The sequence below is a fragment of the Pezoporus wallicus genome, unplaced genomic scaffold, assembly GCF_028554395.1.
Source record: "Pezoporus wallicus isolate ANWC-B61680 ecotype Strahan unplaced genomic scaffold, APGP_CSIRO_Pwel_v1 contig_8006, whole genome shotgun sequence".
NCBI lineage: Eukaryota > Metazoa > Chordata > Aves > Psittaciformes > Psittacidae > Pezoporus > Pezoporus wallicus.
In genome coordinates, this window is record NW_026635487.1 from 682,266 (window position 1) to 703,861 (window position 21,596).

The 21,596-nt window shown below is 40.2% G+C and overlaps 3 protein-coding genes across 5 annotated transcripts; 1 reads left to right on the forward strand and 2 right to left on the reverse strand.

The window, feature by feature from the left end:
- Positions 1-100: 100 nt before the first annotated feature.
- On the forward strand, positions 101-21,288 carry LZIC (leucine zipper and CTNNBIP1 domain containing). Of its 3 annotated transcripts, XM_057431822.1 has the most exons (8): positions 101-172; positions 10,106-10,204; positions 15,128-15,271; positions 16,220-16,355; positions 17,424-17,522; positions 17,812-17,907; positions 19,657-19,738; positions 20,889-21,288. In XM_057431822.1, the coding sequence occupies exons 3-8, from the start codon at positions 15,171-15,173 to the stop codon at positions 20,945-20,947; spliced, it is 573 nt and encodes a 190-aa protein (XP_057287805.1). In that variant the 5' UTR covers positions 101-172; positions 10,106-10,204; positions 15,128-15,170; the 3' UTR covers positions 20,948-21,288. The 3 variants fall into 3 exon arrangements, with proteins under 3 accessions (XP_057287805.1, XP_057287797.1, XP_057287814.1); XM_057431814.1 differs by lacking the exons at positions 101-172; positions 10,106-10,204 and adding an exon at positions 14,277-14,408; XM_057431831.1 differs by lacking the exons at positions 101-172; positions 10,106-10,204 and adding an exon at positions 14,303-14,408 and having other exon boundaries at positions 15,168-15,271.
- RBP7 (retinol binding protein 7) lies at positions 570-4,147 on the reverse strand. Its single transcript, XM_057431844.1, has 4 exons — positions 4,022-4,147; positions 1,431-1,609; positions 1,063-1,164; positions 570-743 (listed from the first exon to the last, which is right to left on the reverse strand). The coding sequence occupies exons 1-4, from the start codon at positions 4,092-4,094 to the stop codon at positions 693-695; spliced, it is 405 nt and encodes a 134-aa protein (XP_057287827.1). The 5' UTR covers positions 4,095-4,147; the 3' UTR covers positions 570-692.
- On the reverse strand, positions 8,834-14,250 carry NMNAT1 (nicotinamide nucleotide adenylyltransferase 1). Its single transcript, XM_057431801.1, has 5 exons — positions 14,173-14,250; positions 11,249-11,423; positions 10,680-10,863; positions 9,864-10,009; positions 8,834-9,449 (listed from the first exon to the last, which is right to left on the reverse strand). Exons 2-5 carry the CDS (start codon positions 11,364-11,366, stop codon positions 9,049-9,051), a joined length of 849 nt encoding a protein of 282 aa, XP_057287784.1. The 5' UTR covers positions 11,367-11,423; positions 14,173-14,250; the 3' UTR covers positions 8,834-9,048.
- Positions 21,289-21,596: the final 308 nt, after the last annotated feature.

Sequence of the window (21,596 nt, forward strand, 5' to 3'; positions counted from 1 at the left end):
CCATTTAACCTAATTGAACAGATGTATGCAGATAAATCTTGACTAAAGCAGCATTGTTTTCACAGCATGTACGTGCTTATAGAGTTCAATTATTTTGCAGGCTGGAGTCTGTGTGGATTACTCAGACCTATCTTCATTGTTCTGAGATTTCATCACAGGCTGGTTTCCTCTGGTAAGCTGAACTTAATTATTTTTGAGAACAAAGCAGCTAAAGAACAATACAGGACCTTACATTACACATTTAAGATACAAACGGAGTTAACTACTATGAATCTTGAAGATAAACATTTTGAATAATAAATCTGTATCATTTGTCTGCTGTCTTTGTTATCTTCACTTCTTTACCACCATTCCACCTATTTTGATTGATATTGGCACACACCTTTAGAACAGACAGGTTTTTTTGTTTTGATTTACACTTTGAGTTAACTGGAGACCCAAGCCATACCACTTACATTTTGGATTGGTTTTGGTTTTTTCTCTGAAAACATGTTCAGAAGTCAGGTACTGAAGATTAATTTGGTTTTAGACATTTATTAGCAAAAAATCAAACACTGGCAACATCAGACTTACTTCCTGAGCCAGAGACATCACAGCATTTATTTAATAGGTACAAGGAATCAGTTCTTCTCCATAAAACCACTGCTGGACACAACGATGCTGTCTCTCCACATAGGAACAAGTATATGTGTTCATGCCCTCTTGAAGACCTGTCTACATACTTGATTCTCACAACGAAGCTCCTACAAACAAAACCCAAATTATAGATGTACATAGTAATCAAAGGAACTTAATCTAAAAGTGAATATAAAACCTTTGCCATGACTACTGACCACCACTCTGCTGCCATACTAATAAGTTATGATTAACATTCTGAATTCACATTACACTGAAACAATGAAGTTGTTCCACCTAAACTAAAATCAAAGCAGAATGTGTTTTCTATGTACCATCCATTACAAATACTGCAAAGTTAGAAGTACACTTGTGCACACCCTGCCACATTATAGATCTTATTTTTGTCATATAGAGACAGATTCAGTAGAAATCTGAAGTAAATACCAAGTGGAGGTCATCTCCTTCAAGCCAGTGAGTCCAGCCCCTATTCTTCTTCTCGCCAGTCTGGACACAGACAAGTTTGTCATTTTCCCAGGTAACTAGGGTCTGTGGAAGAGGAAACAAAAAGTGTTTCTGTACTACTTTGTCTCACTTCTGCAATATACTCGCAGATAATGCCCTTTTTTCTTGGATAAAAGGGGACCTAAATACAACTCCTAATGGACAGTGAAACTCCATGCCTGTAACACGGGCTCCCACCTCTGCACTCCATTACAATTAGTATTCCTGAAACAATTTCCACTCAAATAGCTGGACTGATCACAGCATCTTAATTTTGTCATGGCCTCTTCATTTTATATATTCAGTCTTACCTTGCATCTTCTATTATCCAGGCCTTTATTATCTTCTTCAAACTCTTCTCCAACTTTGAACTGAAGCACATAATCTCTGAATGTGCTAGTGGTATGGATATAAAATGAATCACCCTCTTGTTTGATAACTTTCTGAGGCTTCAGCATTTTTGCTATCTTGCGTGTTGCAAAGTCGATACCTTGGGCAGGAGGCAAAAAGGTCAGAGCTGTATTTATCAGCAGCCATTTTGACAGCCAGTCAAAATGGCTTTATTACTACTAGAAGCATTTCTTAGATAGTTTTACCTTACTGCTACACAAGGTTTTGTGGTTTGAGTGTTCCTGTTTGAGGTTTTTTTGTTTAAAGCTGTACGCTAACACGGTTTGAGTCATGTTCTTATACATTTTGCTCTTTGGAAACCACTTTACTTGGTTGTTGCACAATTCCTATGCAAGATTTCTAGGACTTCAAATCCGAGGAGTCCTTTTAGGAGTTGGGGGGAGTTAGTTTCCCACACAGTCACCCTAAGCTTGGTCTCATGCTTACCAGCTGCTTAGATTAAGGGAGTAGTTAATTCCTATTCCCATTCTTTGAGAGAGGAAAGGCATTAAGCAAATTAGCAGGAAATCTTCTCACCCTGTACCTTAAATAGGGTAAAATGAAGGACAGTCATAAAATTAATTACTCAGGCTTGTTTTCAGAACATGCTGCTTGCCACTGACGAGTTTTAAGTGCAACTAGAAAACATCACATTTGTCAAAAGATTTCCTGGTTATCTGTAATGGTCCTGATGTCCTTGGTAATACTGAGTTTAAAGCAGTGCTTCTGAACTTTCTGTTTCTCCAGTGAATGTTTATTTCTTTAGAGGAACAGCCATCTAGTTGTCAGGCAACTGCATTACATTGCATCCGAATAGCATGCTCCAAGTCAGGTTCTCAGGAAGGGGATGGTAAAATGTATATTTATTTAGTTGTTTTCATCACCTAGATTAAAACTTGTGTTTTATAGGACCATTAGAAGTTTCTTACTTTATGCAGGATGGGGTTGTGAACTTGACAGGATGGGTTCAGCTACCATGTGTGGAACCACATGACTCCTTATGCAGTCTGTGTTTGAGTGAGGCTTGATTACTTATGCATTGTAGAAGTGCCAGGATCTGTCAGTCATATTTTTACATGGTTACCAGTTTATTTTTAGCATAGAGGGGTTTGAATTCAATATCGGCAACAGCCATACTCAGGAAGCCTTAACATTGTTGTAAGAATGTTTATGTACAAACGACTTACAAATCTACTCTTACCTCTAACAAATGTTAGAGGTAGGTATTAAATTGAAGGTAGGGCTAGGCTTGTAATAGCCGTGTCCTTATCCATGACTTTATAGTTTCTCAGCTGATTTGATATTAGCCTCCTGACTTTACTTTCCCTTTCAGAAAAGCTTTTCATTCAAGCTCTACAATATTGGTTTCAGCCCTTGTTTTATTCAGTATACTGGCAATCAAGCAGGAGTAATTAAAGATAGGTTGTAAATCATCAACAGGATTCTTTGCCTTTACTCTTAAGTAAGTTCCTTCAATTACATCCTGAAAACAAATTGCACTTTTCACAAGATTGTTACTTACATTTAATTTTAAGAAGCCCTTTACTTAGCTTAACAATGCTTATTATCAAGGAACAGACAATCCCTATTCCATTTGAAGACATTAAAGCATTAGGAGTATATTACTTAGTGTTCAAACTGAGGAATAAATTCTCATTGTAAGAGCAACCTTTCTTTTTCTTGTTGATTAGGATTAGAAACAGAGAATAGTTCTTTCACCATGTTAAAGATATAAACTAACCTGCTTAAGTGTGTCACCCAGCACAGATACAGCCACAGAACAGATTTCATTCTAGTTGTGTATACAATAACCAACAAGGAACACTGCTGGTCATCAGTTTACACAAGTCAAAAAGGCAGAAAGGGGTGAGAGAGGCTGGGAAAAGGGAAGGCAGCACTCAAGGTTCCCTGCTGTCCCTGTCTGTAGTAAGCTTTGTACAAGAAAGTTAATGAAGTACCAACAACTTTAGTTCCCTGTTAAAGCACTGTTAATCTCTGTCTGTAAGAGATCTAAGCAAGCTAAGAGGTTAGTTTCAAGCACTTCAGAAAAGGGACAGTTAGAGAGACTCATCAACAAGTCACAGTAATGAGAGGAGGATTTTGTAAGCTGTTTAAAAGTAAATGACACTAAACTAAACAACTGCCTGGAAGTGCCAAATACCCAAGAACTTTTTTTTGTTACTTAACATTTAATTAACCCTAGACATAGGTTCTGTAAGTTTGTGCTCCAAGGCAAGAGAAGGTGAGTGGATAGGGCAAGCTCTTCCCTGTCTCTGGTGAAACCTATAAAAACATTCTACTCGTAACAAGTATTAGGCTGAGAAATTCCTGACACTTGGGTGACAGGTTATAAAGTATAGTTAATGCTGTCCCTTTATCATTCCATATTATGTTCCTTCCATTGGTTATCAGAGAAAAAAGCTTCAGCAATATCTAGGTTTTAGAAGAACTCAGACTACTAAAATTCAAGAGGACCCTTACAGGAAGGATAGAATCAGGTATTTGCACCTACCTAAGGCCACCATATAACCTTCAAAGTTGTCATTGCTGACAAGGTTCCAGGTCCCATTGAAATCCACAGGCATTGCGAGACTGGAAGGGAAGATGCAGTCGACCTCTGGCCAAAAATCAAAAATGAAGAAATAGTTTTCCAACCAGGCCTTATGTAAGGAACACTGTGGGTGGGATTACATCCTGGAGCCTCAGTAATGGAGTGAAAGGGTCTTCTGCTGAGCCAATAGGCAAGAGGGTGTACATCAGCTGTAGCTGCATTGGAGGGAAAAGTTCACAGTTACTGAAATCCTTCTGTGGAGCAAATGTTAATAGCCCAAGAGTTGCAGTGCTAACCAAGAACTGGTTTGAGGAACTGGTCCCTCTTGCATACTGTAAAGGGAATCATGGACAGATTTTGTCATTACTAAAAGTCCCTGTGTGTATATTAGTCTTTATGATCTGAAATATACATGCATGTTGAAAAGGTGATCTACCCACTGAAATACATGCTGTATTTTGTATTTGAACAGACAGGGATTGACTGTTTAGCTCTGGGTGGTATTGTATCAGCAAATTTTAAAGAAGTACCTCTGACACAGTAATGGAGACAAGCATTTTATCTTGTTGGTTTATGTCTGGAGTGACTAGTAGGCAGCATCACTATTTAGAAAAGTGACACACAAATCCTGTTTGTGTATGTTATTCTCTGATGTGACTCTCAACACGGCTCTGCTATGCCATGGTTTACCTATTTGTGTTCTGATTTCTTTAATTTTCTTTAATGCTGTTAGTTATATCCTAGTTGAATATATACATTAAAAATTCTTTATTTTCTCAGATGCTTTACCAGGCAGAAAGTTAAGTGTGCTTAACTGTGTAACAGTTAAGCATGAGACAGCAGATCCAGAGGCCTGAGCTCTGTTTCCAGTTCTGCAGCTTTGTATTTATGTTTTCCTAGATGGGAAAGAGGACAAATACCTCTTCATGCAATCCACTTTCTGCTCCTAAAAATAACCAATAACAGTAACAAATTCAAAAGTTACTCTTGTGTATATTGAAGATGTACCCTCCCCCCTTTGCTTTTTTATTCTTGAAACACACAGTAAAGGAAAGATGATACAGAAGTTATTCCCACTGGTGCATTATTAGATCCTATATCGCATACAGGGAGTCGAGCACAGGATGCAGCAGGTAAGCTTCATTTTCGGACTTCTATCTTCAGCAAAGAAGTGAAAGAAATCTCCTAAGTGATGACCCAGCAAAGTGTTTGGAAAAGTGAATAAAGAATGCTTGACTTCAAACAGAAAGGATATATAAGAAATTGGGGGGGGACGATTTTTTTTTCCTTGAGAGGATACGTAATTTTCCAATCTCTTGCTGTGCCTCCTGCAAATCGTCTGTAGTTATTTTGCAAGCTGTATGCCTTATTGTTACAACCTACCAAGTGAGAGATATAAATTTCATAATGCTGAACAAGTAGGCACTCCAGACTTGACAAGTACAGGACAGGTAGATGACTTCATAGCTCAGTTTCCTCATCAGTAAGATGGGGAAAAGAATAATTCCTCAAGTCACACGTATGCTCTGAGCTTTAGTTTAATCCCACGTTTGAAGTGGTCACATGGAACAACAATGAGCACCACAGTGAAGGCTACATTAAAATAAAACCCCAAAATTGATGGGCAAGGGAAATCGTAACTGTATTGCTACCATAGTAAAAGGGGATTTGCTATTCTGAATCTTGAATGAAGAAACTCGCCTATAGCTACAACATTTATATGCTTACTGAGTCATGTTAGGCTGAATAAAACGATAACGTTTTGCAGAGAAAATTACATTTCCATGAACTTTAGCTACATTTTGGGGGCTGACAGTTTGACCTATATGACTCACAGATCCCGCTAGTAGGAAATTAGGACGTCAACGCTTGTTTCCTGTTTGCAGATGGACATTGTTCTCTATCCTATACCAAGCTAGGAATAGCACAGACAAATGATAATTACTGTTTTCCTGGACTCAAATAGTAACATTTCACCCATAATTTGTTATTACAAATGCTGCGTATAGTAGTAGTATGGTAGTAAAGCACTGTTGCAATGACTCTTCCAAGTAAAGAGAAGTCAGTCCTTGAATGAGGCCTGTGTAAAAGCCTGGATGTAACATTTTAATTGAAAGTTAAAATGATGCAGATTGTCTGGCATATGGTGCTTCTTTCTGGAGATCAGTACTTAATCTCAAACTAAGACTTACAAAGGCTACCAGGGTTACTATTTCAAGGCTCAGCCAACGAATTGCCTATGGAATGTTTCATAAGAACTGACACGTGCCCTGGTTGTCACAGGATGGTTTATTTCTGTCTCCATTAAAGTCCCCAGTTTTCAGTTTATGGAAAGTATTTTCTTCCACCTTCATTGCTGTGCAGCATTGAGCATCTAACACATTCCATTAAGGTTGTGCCCTTATTTCAGAAGTAGATGAAGTATTTATTAATACCACTGCAGTATTTATAATATATTTTGCATTATAACTTTTTTATAAGGAAGTTCAGTGAACTGGATTATTCACAAACTTGACGTTTTCAAGTATACAGATTCTCTTATAGATCTAGTCCACTCTTTAAAGTCATAGCTAACATTTTTGAATATGCCAGATCACTGTGATGCTGATTTTAATAACTGAACACAGTGTAAGGTTACTTCCAGTGCTTAACAGGCAGGTTTGTGGATCCCACGAGTAAAATAAAAGATCAATATTCAGCAGTCAGTGTTATTTTTGAACAATGTTCTGTTTTGTATATACAAAACTGTACTGACACCATTCTACCTACTTAAAAATCACATAGTCGTCAGACATCAGATTTGGTTAATAACAGCATGACTAAAATTAGCGTATGACATGCAATTTATTTTATTGAAAGACCCATCACACATAACTACATTAAAACCCAGTGAAATGTAATTGTTTGAAGACCCAAGCTTTATAAAACATCCTACTAAATTTGCAGTTTCTCTACAATTACACAATGTGCACCAACACACAACAACATCATTATTTAGGAGAATAAACCTAGACTTAAAGTGCAGTTTTACTCTCAAAAGTGACCACATCAATCGGGTGCTTTCTTATTAGAAAGATGTGCTCTGAAGTTATTCAGAAGCACACTGGTTGACTTGAGTGCTGAAAATAAATCTTTCTTGCCCTCTATTCTTGTCAGTCATAAAGACAGACAGCAAGCAAGTGAGAAAAGTGGATCTCATGCTTTCCTACACACCATCAATAATGTCGTTATCTTCAACCAGTTACGGCAGTTTGATTGCTAAGGTGTTGCAGGGGGCATGATTTACCTTTCAGTACCTTTATTACTACTGATGATAAACAAACCCAGCCTCATTATGAAAGGACAGTGTAAGCTTGCCTCAACTCTAGGGGACAAATGGCTGGGTGCATTTGATGCAGGAATCATCAAGAAAAACAAAACAAAATAATCCTTGATGGTATTTTCTGTCACAGTGCAGCTACAGATGCACTTCTAAGTTGTGATCTGATATTATGCCAGTCTCCCTGTTAATTCTCTGTAGACAGCCATCTCTACAGGTCAGAGCTAGAACACAGATGTTCTAGTGTATGGTAATTGTGCAGAATTTCATGTGGGGCTCCAGGTCTGCATGCCCGCTGCTAGCTCCACTAGGGGTTACAGGTTTTCCCAATAGTGTCTTGACTCCCCTCCTGGGTTTTATGAGAGCCTCACAGGACCCAGGACTGCCTGTGATGTTCTGTGTTTTGCTTCTGGCTTCCACACTCCAACTAAGCTCCTAGAGATGCCAAGACTGCTCCCTCAGTTCTTTGAGGATCCTCTGCCCAGGGGAGGAGGATGACAGGTTGTCACAGTTATGTTCTTAGAACATGTCCCTGGTTCTAGGTTTCCTGCCCCAAGAATCTCCCATTGGATTTGGTGATCTGAAAAATGTGAACAGTCATCTTGTGGAGATTGTATGAAAAAGCTGTTGACCCATTAGGGAGCATCTTGGAAACCTTGACATTTTTTATAAGACACGTAATCAAAACACAAAAGGGATGACAGCAAATAAAGGGAGTTAGAATTCTATCATCATGACATCCACAATGCTTCTCTAGTTTATATTCACGTAATACAGACAATATACCAATAGATTCAAAACCAGATTTCTAGCAAAGAAAACCATTTCATTTATTCACAGTCTTAATATCCTACCATTTCTTTTCAACTCCAGTTACAGAAATTCTGGCTATATACATTTGGCTCAAAAGTGAAAGCTCATTTATTATTTGAAATAAATGGAGAACTGTCTGAGAATCAGTGCAATGACATTATTGCTAATTTCTAGCCATTAAATCAATGGCCACAAGCCAATTTCTCAAGTGGGTCTGTCCTTCCATGAGAACATTGCTGAGCTTAAAGTACAGCTTTGGAAACATGAATGAAGTAAAGCACAAGGCATTTCTGAGAGCAAATTGCACAACAGCAGACAAACAGGCTGTGTATCTGAAAGGCAGGCAGCTCAAAGCATGGTATATCTAGCACCACTTCAGCCAGGAGTAACTTTTTTCCTTCCAGCATTGAGCTAGTTTCTTTGAGGTGTACATGTTGGCAATGTCTTAAAAAATTAAACAGATTTCCTGACAGTAAGTAGTACATTTTGAAATAGTGGAAGTTGTTAAGAATTAGACTCAGAGTGGTCTGAGTTAAAACCAATCAAAACATTCTTCTTTGGTTGGTTTGTTAATCTGTAATTTTCATAAGGAAGTGTGAATTCTTGTATTGAGTTCACTGCACTGTGACACGTTATACGTGAAAATCTGACTGGATTTAAAAAAGATTATATAGGTCCAATTATTGAGTGCACCAAACCTCAACAGCAACTACATGTGTAGTAAAGCCACAGAATTAGCCTGCTCTCTACTTTAAAAAAACACAAACAAAAAACCTAACCCTTAAAAAACATGCTTTCCTGTACCAAACTGTGGCGCTTTTTTCACAGCAGAATGTTGTATAGTGCCTGTTAGTTGTTAGTTCTTGGAATCCCTTGCATTCTTCTGTAAGGGAGCCAAGACAACCCCAGCATTCCTGTCTTCACTCTCTGGACTATACAGGTTATGCTTTTCTATGTATGCTTGAACTGCATCAGGCACTAGGTAACGAATGCTCTGGCCCCTCCGCAGTGCTCTCCTAATCTTGGTGGAGGAAATGTCATTTGTGATCCATTCTTCCACAAGGTGAATGTTATTCTTATGTCTCCACAAAATATCAGACTCATAGATGAACTTCTGAACGTTGTTGCCAGCTCTACTGATGCATACAAGGCCATGAGTTTCCACAATTTCAGTGATGTCCTCCAACTTCCACAGATTGGGGATCCCAAAAGACTCCAGCATGTCACTTCCACAAAGCAGTTTAAGCTGTGGGGCACCTTAAAGAGAAAAATAAGTGAGAAATGGGGCTTTGTTTAGGCCACCAGATTTTAGCTAACTTGATGGGGACATTTAATTTCTAGGCTACCTTTAATCTTTGGTTAATATGAGAGAATGGAATGAAACAAAAAGACTCCCGAGTATATAATTTATAATAAGTAGCCTTAATACAGGATTTTTCTGGGCCAAAAAAAGTTATGATAGTCCCTTCATCCAAAAGGACTGGAAAATAGCCTCTGAAAGTGCTATACATTTTACCGTTAAAGTTATCTTCTTACAAAGCTTACTGCTGTATGTTGTAGGATCAAAGAGAAATCAGAACCAACAACTAGCATTAAAAAAAGCTACTCATCAGCACAACTCCCTTGAAATAGCAAGTATTGTTAAGCATTTAATTTCCAAACAGACTTAACTTTTTATATCTGGACTCTGATTTTTCTTTTTAATGGGCTCATGCCTATTTGGTTCTTGCTTCCTCTTCCGTCCTGCCTTTGTTACAGGTATAGCATTCTGCAGGCTGTTTGTGGGATCAGGAGATAAAAGCTTTTGTTGATGGTACCTGCAAAACAGATGTATTTTAGGTATTTTAAAGATGCAGGAGAATAAAGGCAAGAGTATGGTCTACTCAATGATCTGTCGCTGCTTCCTCCTGCAGAACTTTCACATCCAAGAACCCATCTACTGGAACAGGGACTTGAGAGAACTGGATCATAAGATAGTCAAAGTGGAAAGATTTCAAAGCAACTACTACAAGGTTGGTTATTTCCTTTTTTAATAACAATTCATTTTCAAAAGAACCTCAGTGACTGAAAGAGTAAAAAAACCTCAAACTCAAAAAAGATACTCCTTCAGACAGTTCTCATGCCAGCCCTGAAATACAGAAATGGGCAGCAGAGCACAATCAGAATCAAACGAGGGAAGCTTGCACAGCATGTGTCTACCCCGTTCTAGTCTTTTATCCTTCCTTGTGAATACCTTTTCAGCACAAAAACTGATTTAAGCCAAAGAAACAATATATCTTAAAATACTATGACAGGTTCATTTTCTGTATGTTTAGGACTAATGGTGTAATCTTTCATTTACAATGGTCATATAAATAGTACTTCTGGATTTCCCAAGTCTATTCATATGATTTGGGCTTAACCTGCTATTATTCTAACTTAGAGCTAACACCACTGCTTTTCCTTCTATAGGCTCTTGAGACTTTTTAGGGTTTGGCTGAAGAATACCTTAAAACTTTTAGTGTTTCCAACCACTCATTCTGGCTGCTTTCCCAATCATCAACTTCCACCCAATCAGAGTTTTTTGTAGCTAGTTTTGCCATAGCTACTCGGTGATCTGCACTGATCAGACCTTTCTTCTTATACGCATCACCAACTGGTGAGATTATTCCTTTGGTGACTTTGTATCTTCCTGTGGAAAAAACACGTAACATTAGAACATGAAAAGTGGTTGAGCAGATGTTACTTCCACTGTATTGTATTTAAACTATTACTCACTGCAACCTCTTAAAAACACCAGGGCCAGCTCTGACAGCTAGTCCAGTGGAAAAGTACAGTACACTTCTGCCAGTGTGCAAGGCAGCACAATTAAATATATAGTAAAACATATTAGAAAGACATATTTTAATAAAGAAAAAACTATAAAATTCATTAAATTAATAAGCAACAGATCTATAAGGCTGTCTCATGTATTTGGCCTACATGATTTTGTATGATACACACACACATACTAGCTTCAATATCTGTTTCCAAAAATAGTTACTACAGCTGTTCTGAATGCTAAATTACCATCCTACCTGTTTCATGGAAGTAGTCTTTAGCTAGCTCAAATAGCCGTAGGTGCATGTTGGTAATGGGGTTGAAGGACCCGCAGGCCAGCAGTACTACTTCAGTCTTCTTCTCGGGGTCTTCCATAGCTATTTCTCACAGCTGCAGAGTCAAGTGGGGAATGCTAGTGCTAGTTTCCAGCTGCTACAAGAAGAGATGGGATTTGAAAAAGTTATTAGTACTTATTTGTGCTGCCAATAAGCATAAGAGTTCAAGATCAGATTGAACACTGTCTTTTCCTTCCATCAACATCTGGCCTGTGATTGTCTGTGTGATACTGCATGATCCAGTTTCTGAGACTAAAACCATGGCTTCTAGTTCTTTCTGGTTATCCCAGGATAGAGCTACAAAGCCAGGAGCTGAGACAACAGTGGCACTTTGTTGCTGAAAGGAGGATAATTCTTCTGCGGGGCTTTAGAAATCAAGAATGTAGAGGAAAGTAAGTGTGCTAGGAAGAAGACGTATGTACTTGCAGCTGCAATTCCCTCCTATATGCAAAAAGAAACATCTTAAAACTGAAATTACTGAAAACAGGCTGCTTGCCAAAAGAGAGGACAGCAGAAGAGCAGCTCATGCACAAAACCTTCATGAGTAGAGATAATTTGTCCTGATTGCAGGCCAAACTTGATTAGAACTTTGCTGGTTATTTAAGATGCCAATGCCAATCAACTTTGTTACTTCTAGTGCTTGGGGGAAAGAGGAGATGGAAGAAGAACCTGTCACAGTTCCCAGTGCTGCTACTCTAAGCTGCAGTGAGTCTTTCCAGCAAAATCTGTAAATGTAACATTAAATTCCAGAGGAGAGGAGGGTTAGCAGGTCTTCATTTGGGATTTATTTAGATATTACATGTTCATGGTATGTGGGGAGAGAGTGCTCTGGCCTAAACATGGAAACATCCAATCTACTTTGTGTTCCAGAAAGTAAGTGGCAGGTGTACCAGTGGAACAGATGATAAAAAACACTGAATTTTAAGTTTAGTAAAAGCTGCAGTTAAATACCAGCTTTTCTTTCCTTTTTTTTTTAAATACAACAGCACTGATCCAACTTTGAACTTTGCTTTCAGAAAGCTGCTTAAGAATTGGTGAAAATAAGAAAATTTCACTACTTTTTCATTTCTCCTCGCACGACATGGATTTTTGCTTCTCGGTGTTCTTTCATGAGTATATTCTGGCTTGTCCAGAGAGCTTCCTTTAGACTGGCCCTACACAAATGAAAACTGGAATATATTACAGGCCATCCTCCTGCTGTGGCTGTTTGTGAGATGTCCGAGACGTCTCTGTTGAGCATGAATAGTCTGCTGTTGTTTCTACAGCAAGACCACAGCCTGGAAAAATCCCACAAGGTCACCCTCACGTTCTATCTCCTTTACAAAGAGGCTGAGTGATGTTCGCAGCCACCACAGCAGTAAGATGTCATCACAGCTAACCTTGTACCAGCTACTATGACCCAACATCAAACAGCCCTTGCATGAAAGAGTCTTGCAAGGCTTCATGTTTTGCAGGTGTTAGCACTTTTCTGGGCTTTCAAGTTTTACAGACCTTAGAAATATTCTTTATTACTGCAGAGTAGTTTGGCATTTGAAGTGTTGGCGTTCCTTGGAGTGCAGCCTTCGTGGGGCACAGGCTAGGAGAGTTACTATGGGAACAGACAGGGAAAGGAGTTAGATTTGCCTTTGTCTAAAGCCCCACTTTCTAAAGAAAGTGGCTCATGCTGCAAATCTGAAGAGGGTTGGTTTTTTCCTTAAAAAAGTAAGGGCAAAAAGAGTAGAAAATTTGAGCTGGAAATCTGTAGTGCCTTTTCTGGCATTGGCCAGGTGTCCTTTCTGATGCTGCTACAGACTCTTCAGAAACAGGCAATTACCGTATCATGAACTCATCTTGTAGCGCTTCATATCTACATAGAAGTTACAAACATGATTTAGTAGCTTGCCCACAGCCTCAGGCTCCTCATTCACAGTGACCTCCTCTGTTCAGTGACCTCCTCTGGTTTCACATTATCATACACGATGTTATGTCATCCTCATAACTAACACAGCTCTGTCAGAGCTGGGATCTGCTTTTGGTGGAATAACCTTCATGTAGCTCTAACTTCTGGGGAAAAGCTATGCAATTTGCACATTCCCTGGGAGAAAAGGACAAGGTCCCAGTGGTGACTGAGTCCCAGCCACTGCTTGAAGCTATGCCTCTTCTTATTGTATAGTAACATGAGTAGTTTTGATGAATTAAGTGTGATTTGGCACTGCCTGACACAAATCTAGTTATCACAGTTTGAGTACGAGATTCAAACTAGAGTCCAGTTTCTGCTATACAGAGATCTGTATAGGCATTTAGTGCCACAGCTGAGAACAGTCTTGAAATAATTAACACTATCTTATGCTAAATACTAAATGAAAGTGGTCTTCACTGATTCTCCATGCATGTGGGGCATCCCGGGTCATTTTCCCTTCTTCACAAGGAAAAATGAGGTGCCCTCTGATGTACTCCTGTGCTTATATACTATCTCATCATGCTTATGTGTGTACCACTTGCAGTCTTGGTGCTTAGCTGAGTTGAACAAGTATTTTGCCCTAAAAACCATCCACGTAAACCATCCAGCAGTAGGTTTGGGGATGGTACAGAACCCCAGCCTGTTGGCTTTTGTGGATAAGCAGCTAATTATAAGCATACTTTGGTCAATCTCCTTGGTATTTCGGAGGTAAATCGTTATTAAACATGTTTATATGGCTGTAGAATTTAAGCACATCGACTTAGCAGCGCGCAGGCTGCTGCTGCTGGAAGCTCTCCACGCCAACCGCTCCCGCTTTCCGTCCGTTCCTCCCCGCAGCTCCGCGCCACCAGCGCCTTACACGCGGTATTGCCCCGACCCCGCCGCCGTCCCCGCTGACCCCGCTTACCGCCCGCGGCCGCGCCGGCAGCTCCGCGCAGAGGGGCCGCACCGGGCGGTGCGGTAGCGGCGCTCTCCGATTGGCTCGAGTGCGGCGGCGGCGCGCTCTGATTGGCTCGAGTGCGACGGCGGCGCGCTCCGATTGGCTCCGCCGCTCCGGAAGCGGCGCTTGTCGGACGAGGCCCGCTCCGCCGGGGTTTGCGTTGCGCCCGTGCTATCGGTCCCGCCTGCCGCGGCCTGCCCCAGGTGAGGCGCGGGGGGCCCGGGTAGGGGTTGTGTGGCTCCGAGGTGACCGGTAGCGGCTTCCTTCCTTGGCCTGTGGCTCTGCCCGCAGGAGCGAGTCCGGCGCGGACTCGTCCCCGCGGCCGCCGGGCGCGAAAGAGGAAGAACCGTGCGGGAGCCTGGCCTTGAGGGGAGGCGGGCAGGGCTCGGGTAGCGCTGAGATTCCTCCTTCTCGGTCCTCCCCCAGCCCTGTTGGCTCCTCTCTTTCTTGTGTGGCTACCGGCGCCGCTGGCCTTGATGCAGACCCTCAGACCTCGCTGGACCAAGGACCACGACAGGTGTCCCGTGGGGACTGCTCCTGTTAGATACTCGGAGAAACATAGGTCAGAAACAGATCTTCTCCAGAGCGCTCGTTTTCCACAGCCTGTGATTCGAAGGCGTTTGCCCTTTTCAGACACCTGCATCTGGGTTGTTGTCTCTTAAACAGTTTCCCAAGGGGCTGCTGAACAGTAAAATCTGTTCATAGAGTGGGGCCTCTGCGTTTCAGTAATTGATGCTTGGTTTGAAACAGGTTTGGTTTTATGCACTGTGGTTATTTGATTCTTGCTACTGAGATAACAGTCCTGTAGACCCAGCCGAACACCCTTGTATTTCCACTGCAAGAATCTCCCAAATGTGTTGATTAGACATTCCATCAAAATAATGTTTGAGTTGTTGGTACACAACAACGTTCTTTCTCCTAGGAGTGTCATGTAACAGCTTGGAATTTTCACCTGAAAACAGAAAATGGCTTCAAGAGGAGCAACAGAGACGAGTAAGCTCAAACAAAACTTGGAAGAGCAGTTGGATAGGTTAATGCAGCAGCTTCAAGATCTGGATGAATGTAGGTAAGAAACACGGATTCTTTCCTCTTATGTGGTGATCTTTCTCCTTAAGTGGTTGGCAGCAGAAATTGGTACCTTTCAAAACTTGTGGGGTTTTGTTTTATTTTCTGTTTTGCTGTGGCTTTATATTTTGATAATGAGGTAAACATTTTAAAATGTTTGTGTTTGGTAGTAAAAATAAGTTTAAGACCCGTTTTTTATTATTAAGATTATTCTGTTTAGCATCTCCTTGAGGGAAGTGTGGGCAGAAATACTTGTTGCTGTTTTTACTGAGAGTCAGTGGGACTTTTTAAATTCTAACAGGTCTTCACAGAATATGCAGTTTTCATATGGGCTTTTTTAATAGCAGTTAACAAATAGCTCTTGTGTCTTTTTTGTTTGTTTGTTTTATAATTATGGATGTTTCAATCTGGGTTTGTGTGGGTTTTTTGGTCTAACATTTTCTGTGATTTGTGTCCAAGCAGTACCTGGTTTTTTCCAAGATAATTATAACTGCTAAGGGTTGGTAGTGCCGTTCTTTTGGGCAAGGTTTAGACAGAAGTATCTGTTATTCCTGAGTAACTTGATGGGCTTGGGTTGAGGAGATGCATTCACTATAGCTTTGAGCAAGACAGTCTCACTGCATATTTTTGTTGAGATCCAAAATACCCTTTTAAATACTGCACCAAGTGTTGAGTATCTTGTAGTTCTCAGGGCCTTCTTCATACAGGTGACTTCATGCAAACAATACACGTGCATGGGTGGCTGGGAGGTGGCGGACAGCCAAGAAAACTACATGTGCATTAGCTAAATAATACCTAAGAGGGCTGGAGCAGGATGATCTGAAGTGATGTGAATGTTTTCATTGCTGTCTGAGGAAGCAAGCTCGTGGTATTACCTGATGTCCTTTTCTCCATGTTACATCTCGGGTTTAATCCTGTGAATAAATGTGCCTTGTTGGATCCTCTTTAGAGAGGAGCTGGATGCAGATGAGTATGAAGAGACCAAAAAAGAAACTTTGGAACAGCTGAGTGAGATCAATGACTCCCTGAAGAAGATTATGTCTGGAGATATGACTTTGGTGGATGAGCTCAGTGGGATGCAACTGGTAAGGATGATGTCTTCCATCTTCTGCCTGGACTCAGTGAAACACAACATAGATGCAAGTGGCTCATTATAATTACTAGAGAGGCACATGTGACAACTAGCTCTAGGTATCTAATATTTTTATTATTTAATATATGCATCCATATGAAAAGTTTGAAAGGTCTGTTCATTTTAAAAGGAAAAAAATGTAGAATTATAACCATAACACTATAGAAAAAACTGTGGGAAATTGCAGGGACTAAATAAATCCAACCCTTAAGATTAGAAAATAACATAAAATAGTACAAATTAATACTAAAGGTGTGAGGGACAACCCAGGACAAGTTACATCATGAAAAACAAAGTTCATGCCTGCTTGTTAGAAAGCATAGAGACAGCATTACTTGTGCTTTTACTGCTGATTTGTGTTTCAGATCTGCACCAGTCAAAAAGTAAAGGTTGTAGGAGTGACTGTGACTTTATTTTTTTTCAGTGAATTGAGCTTCTTTTATGTCATTTTTCCAAACTTTTGATCTATTTTCTCTCCTTTGGAATGTTTAATTAGAGCACTGTTTGTTCCTTCTGAGCCCTGTGGTTTAGGGTTTTGTTTCCAGAGAGATCATGATTTGTCCAAACATAACTGTAGTGAGATCTAATCATAATAGTTTTGATACTCTGTAGAGGATTTTGAGTCGCAGTGGGAGATTTGCCTCATCATTTGCATTCTGCTTACCTTTAGAAGAGCTGTAATCATCAGTGTGAGCATTAGAACTGCTAAAGATAGCGTAGCACATCCTCTTGTGATGTGCTAATATCAGGAAGATGTTTGAAATGATTAGAAATTAGAACCTGGTCTGTAATGAAAAGTTTCACAGCTCTTTCTCCCTAGAGTTGCACTAATTAGTGCATTTTTCAAGCCCTGCATAAAGGTCATATATTTATTTTCCATCTCATTTCTATGATTATGAAAAAGAAGAGCTCTCTGTGTCGAATGTTGCAGAGGATACTAATGATGCTTTCCTGCCATCATCATGCAACTGTAGCTTGTGACTGTGATTAATACTGATCAGTCTTGCTCTTTCCCTTGCAGGCAATTCAAGCAGCTATCAGCCAAGCATTTAAAACTCCAGAAGTGATTAGAATGTTTGCAAAGAAACAACCAAGGCAATTGAGGACAAGGTTGGCAGAGGTGAATGTTTCTGTTTTACTGTTTCTTTGAGCTAGACTAACTGATTTAAATATATACTGATTGCATGGAGAGCACCAAGTGTGTTAGAAAACTTGGTCACAGCATCAGAAGAGAGCTTCTCTTTCAGAATGTATTCAGTTTTAAATATTTATCGAGGTAACAGGGACAACAGTGCAGGTATAATGCTTACAGATGACCTTACAGGCTGGTGCATTTCTCATGCTGTTGCCTTGAGTGAAACTGGGGGATGCTCATGTAATCTGACTTATTTCCTTGCCCTGGTATACAGATGGACCGGGACTTAATGGTTGGAAAGTTGGGACGAGACCTATACACACAGCAGAAAGTGGAAATTCTGACTGCTCTCAGAAAGCTTGGTGAGAAGGTAAGCTTGTGGTATGAGTTAGGTGAATAGAGATGTCTAGATATATGTTGAAGAGGAATTTGAAATCATTAAAATAAGAAATCACGACTTCAGTTCATGAGCAAATGATAAAATGCAGTTTCTGTGGTGTATAAATCATCTATTTTAATGCTAGGCTTTCTGAAGCACTCGCTGCTGAACAGGTATCACAGAGTATTGTACATTTATATAAGGCTGTTTGTACTTAAAAGTACTTTCTTTGGTGGGTCGTATGAGTGAATCACATGGAAGCTGGTACAAGTTGATGGTATTCATAAAAGACAAAACAAGTGCTTTACTGACTAACTGCCACCCATCCACCTGGCAGGCACTATATGAGACTTTTGAATACATTGAGCTTAATTTTGTGTTGGTGATTATACCTACCTCTTGGTGTAAGGTAAATAAATTGGAAAGGTGAGTGATGAACTGATTGCTTCCCCGATGAGTACCTCGGTGGCAGAACAATCCCTTGTTGTTACCACTAGAGGGAGGAAGAGTTGTTGTCACTCTTGTTGATGGTATGTGAAGAGAACAGGTTGCTGTATATGTCTGTACTTAAAACTTTTGTAGGAAATGAGGGAATGTAATGGAAAAGATCAAGTGCAGTATGTAAAGGAGCTGTATTCCAAGTAGGTGATATTAGCAAATAGGTTAAAAGGCTAGTTAAGATTGTGAACTGAATGTGTGAAGATACCTAATCCTCTTGGCATGAGTTTCTTGGATTGCTTCAGATAAGCCACTTCACCGCACTTTGACACAACCTCTTTATCTTTTGAAACTATCAGTAACCTACTTCACAGAGGACTTGCTAGGATAGGAGTTCCACATCTGTTTGAATGTGACCACTGATGGTAAATGTTACGTGTTTGTCTGCACAAGCCTGGGAAATGTTAAGTAGTTTGTAGCTTGCTTTCAAAGCCCAGCAGAGGCAGGGAGCTGGTGCTTTTCTCTTCATTCCAACATCATTCTGAATGCCTGTACCTGATTTCTATATTTTTCATAAACAAACTGACATACACACACTTGTGAACAGTTTGACACACTTGTCCTTTGCATGAATAAGGATATGTATCTGACACTACTTAAAACTTCTTCATTTAACTTAGAATATCTGAACCTGCCAAATGTAGGTTACTACTTCATTATTGTAAATATTTTATGGGCATCTTGTCACGAGGCATTGAGCATATACGTAAAAGCAAAATATGCATGTGCAAGTGTCCCTTTAAAGGAAGAGAACCATTTCTAGGTCATGGACTCTTAACACGGTCAAAGCTGGTGGTGGCTGCAGTTTGGCTTTCCTCAGTACATGGTATGAAGTGAGCTTAGATCTTAGCTCATTCCTGTATTGACCACATGACACAAAAGTAATCGACATCCTTTGCGTGGTTTTGGGGCAGAGTTAGAATGTGATCCTTTAATCAAAAATTATTACTGGAGGTCATCTTGAAACAGTGGAGCCCGTAGAGGTGTGTCTGGTGTTGCGTATGCTGTCCTTCCTGGGCTGACAGGCACCATGGAGAAGACATTCAGTGGTAGGGGAGGTTTATATTTTTACTTTGGCTTTTAATATGCTTGATAACGCTGCCATTTAAAAACCTGCAAACTGACAATTGCTCTAACCTGTGGTAGTTCATGTGTACGATCATGTAGACGGTGGGATTTGCAGCGGTGGGAATATGCACAGTTAAGGTACCAAGTTCACAGCTGTGGCCTTTTTTGATTTAGCTCACTCCAGATGATGAGACATTCTTGTCAGCAAATGCTGGTGCAGCCCTGAGCCAGTTTGAGAAAGTCTCCACTGACCTTGGTAAGTTTTTATTCCCATAACTCCCATTTCTTTGCCTCATCAAACACTGATTAATAGCAATACCTGTGATTCCCCAATGAAAAAGAAAACAGGAACAGAAGATCATGCCATTAAATTTTGATGTCCATTTTTGTTTTATAAACTATGAAACTCTGATACGCTATCCCTGCGGAAAAGGTAATGCAGCAAATAAATCCAGTGCCAAATGTCCATAAAATGCCAGGTGCTGCCTGTAATGCTGAAGGCGTGAATGGTCTGTCTTAAGCAGAGATACTCTCTTACACAGATCCTTGCTGCATTAATGACTTCAGGAAAGCATTTTCCTTTGCTTGATGAAGAGAAATGAGCAAGATGACTAGAATTACAGGCACATTTTCAGAATGGAGTTTTACTCCTCTTGCCAAGATTGTCATAACTCTAATCATACTGACGAGGCCAAAAATTCAGTTGTTATATGCACTAAATAAGCACAACAATTCATTCTAGCATTGCAGTTAGAACAGTGATGAAAGAATGATGAATGACAGGAACATGCCAGACTAGGTCAGGGTACAAAATTGCTGTCTTTGTGACCTACCTTTAAGTACTTCTCTTCCTGACAGTGTAAAGCAAGGTGAGAACCCTTTTGTTCAAAAGGGTGCTTAGAAGCTCACTGTGTGGTGGGCTCACCTTGGCTGTCCACCAAGCTGCATTCCGATTCCCCCTTTTCAGCAGGACGGAGAGAAACCAGGAATAAAACCTTATGGGTTAATGTAAATGCAGGATAGTGAAGAAAAGCAACGACTGTGAACAGAAGCAAAGGAAAATCAAAAGATTTATTATCTTGCCCATCCCCAGCCTATTGGCTTTTGGGGGTGAGACTGCCTTGATGCTGTGCCAGCACTACTCAGCAGTAGCCAAAGCATCAGTGGGGTTATCAGCCCCACTGATGGTTAACTCCATCTCAGTTAACCATCAATTTAACGTGGCTGATTTCAGGCCTGTCAAGCCAGCATCTCGCTCTCTATTTTAAATTAGTTCAAGTGTTCTACTTTTCAAAATATAGGTTTGATTTCTTTTGATCTCACATATTTTGCTTGATTGAAATTGTATATAAGGAAATTCACAATTTCTACTAATGCTACTGAAAATGTTTTTTCCCCTTTAATAGGATCAGGAGACAAAGTCTTTGCTCTGGCAAGTTTCGAAGTAGAAAAGGCGAAACAATGAAGAGGTGCGTGAGGCTTGTGTCTCTCCAGTTAGCAGCAGCATTGGACTTCTGTCATACTGAGTTTGGTCTTTCTATTTCTAACATGTTGAAAAGCAAAACAAAAGAAAACCCCAAACCCTAAACCTCTTGGGTTCTTAACCAGAAGATACGAAGTAAATGGCCTTAAGTGCACTTTGGAACTCTGGTGTCTGTACCCCATACTTGTACAAGCTCTGAGGCTGAACACTTAGTGGTACTCTGGAAACAAAAGCATGGTATGACTGTCCTTGGGAAGAATCAGCTCTTGTGACCTTTTTTGAATGTGTATTTCTCTAACTATTAAAACATAATCTTTTTTGCATGTGGTTGTAGCAAGCAGATGTTTTTCAGGAGCAGTCCTAATGAGTGAGTGGTTTTGGGGGTGATTCTTCATATTGCTCTCAAATTGTCTTAATTTTTGCCCAGACTCACTACTAAGTAGTTTGTACTGGGAATGCATTGAAGCTTGGAAAAATTGACATAGTTTATTTGAAATGCCATCTTTCTACAAACTGTTTGCAGAAGAACCAAAATGAGACTGTATGCTGATCGTGAGCCCTGAGCTGCTTGTTTGCTGTGCACATGAATGAGCTCCATTGTGTCCTAGCCTTGACTGACAAACAATGGGAG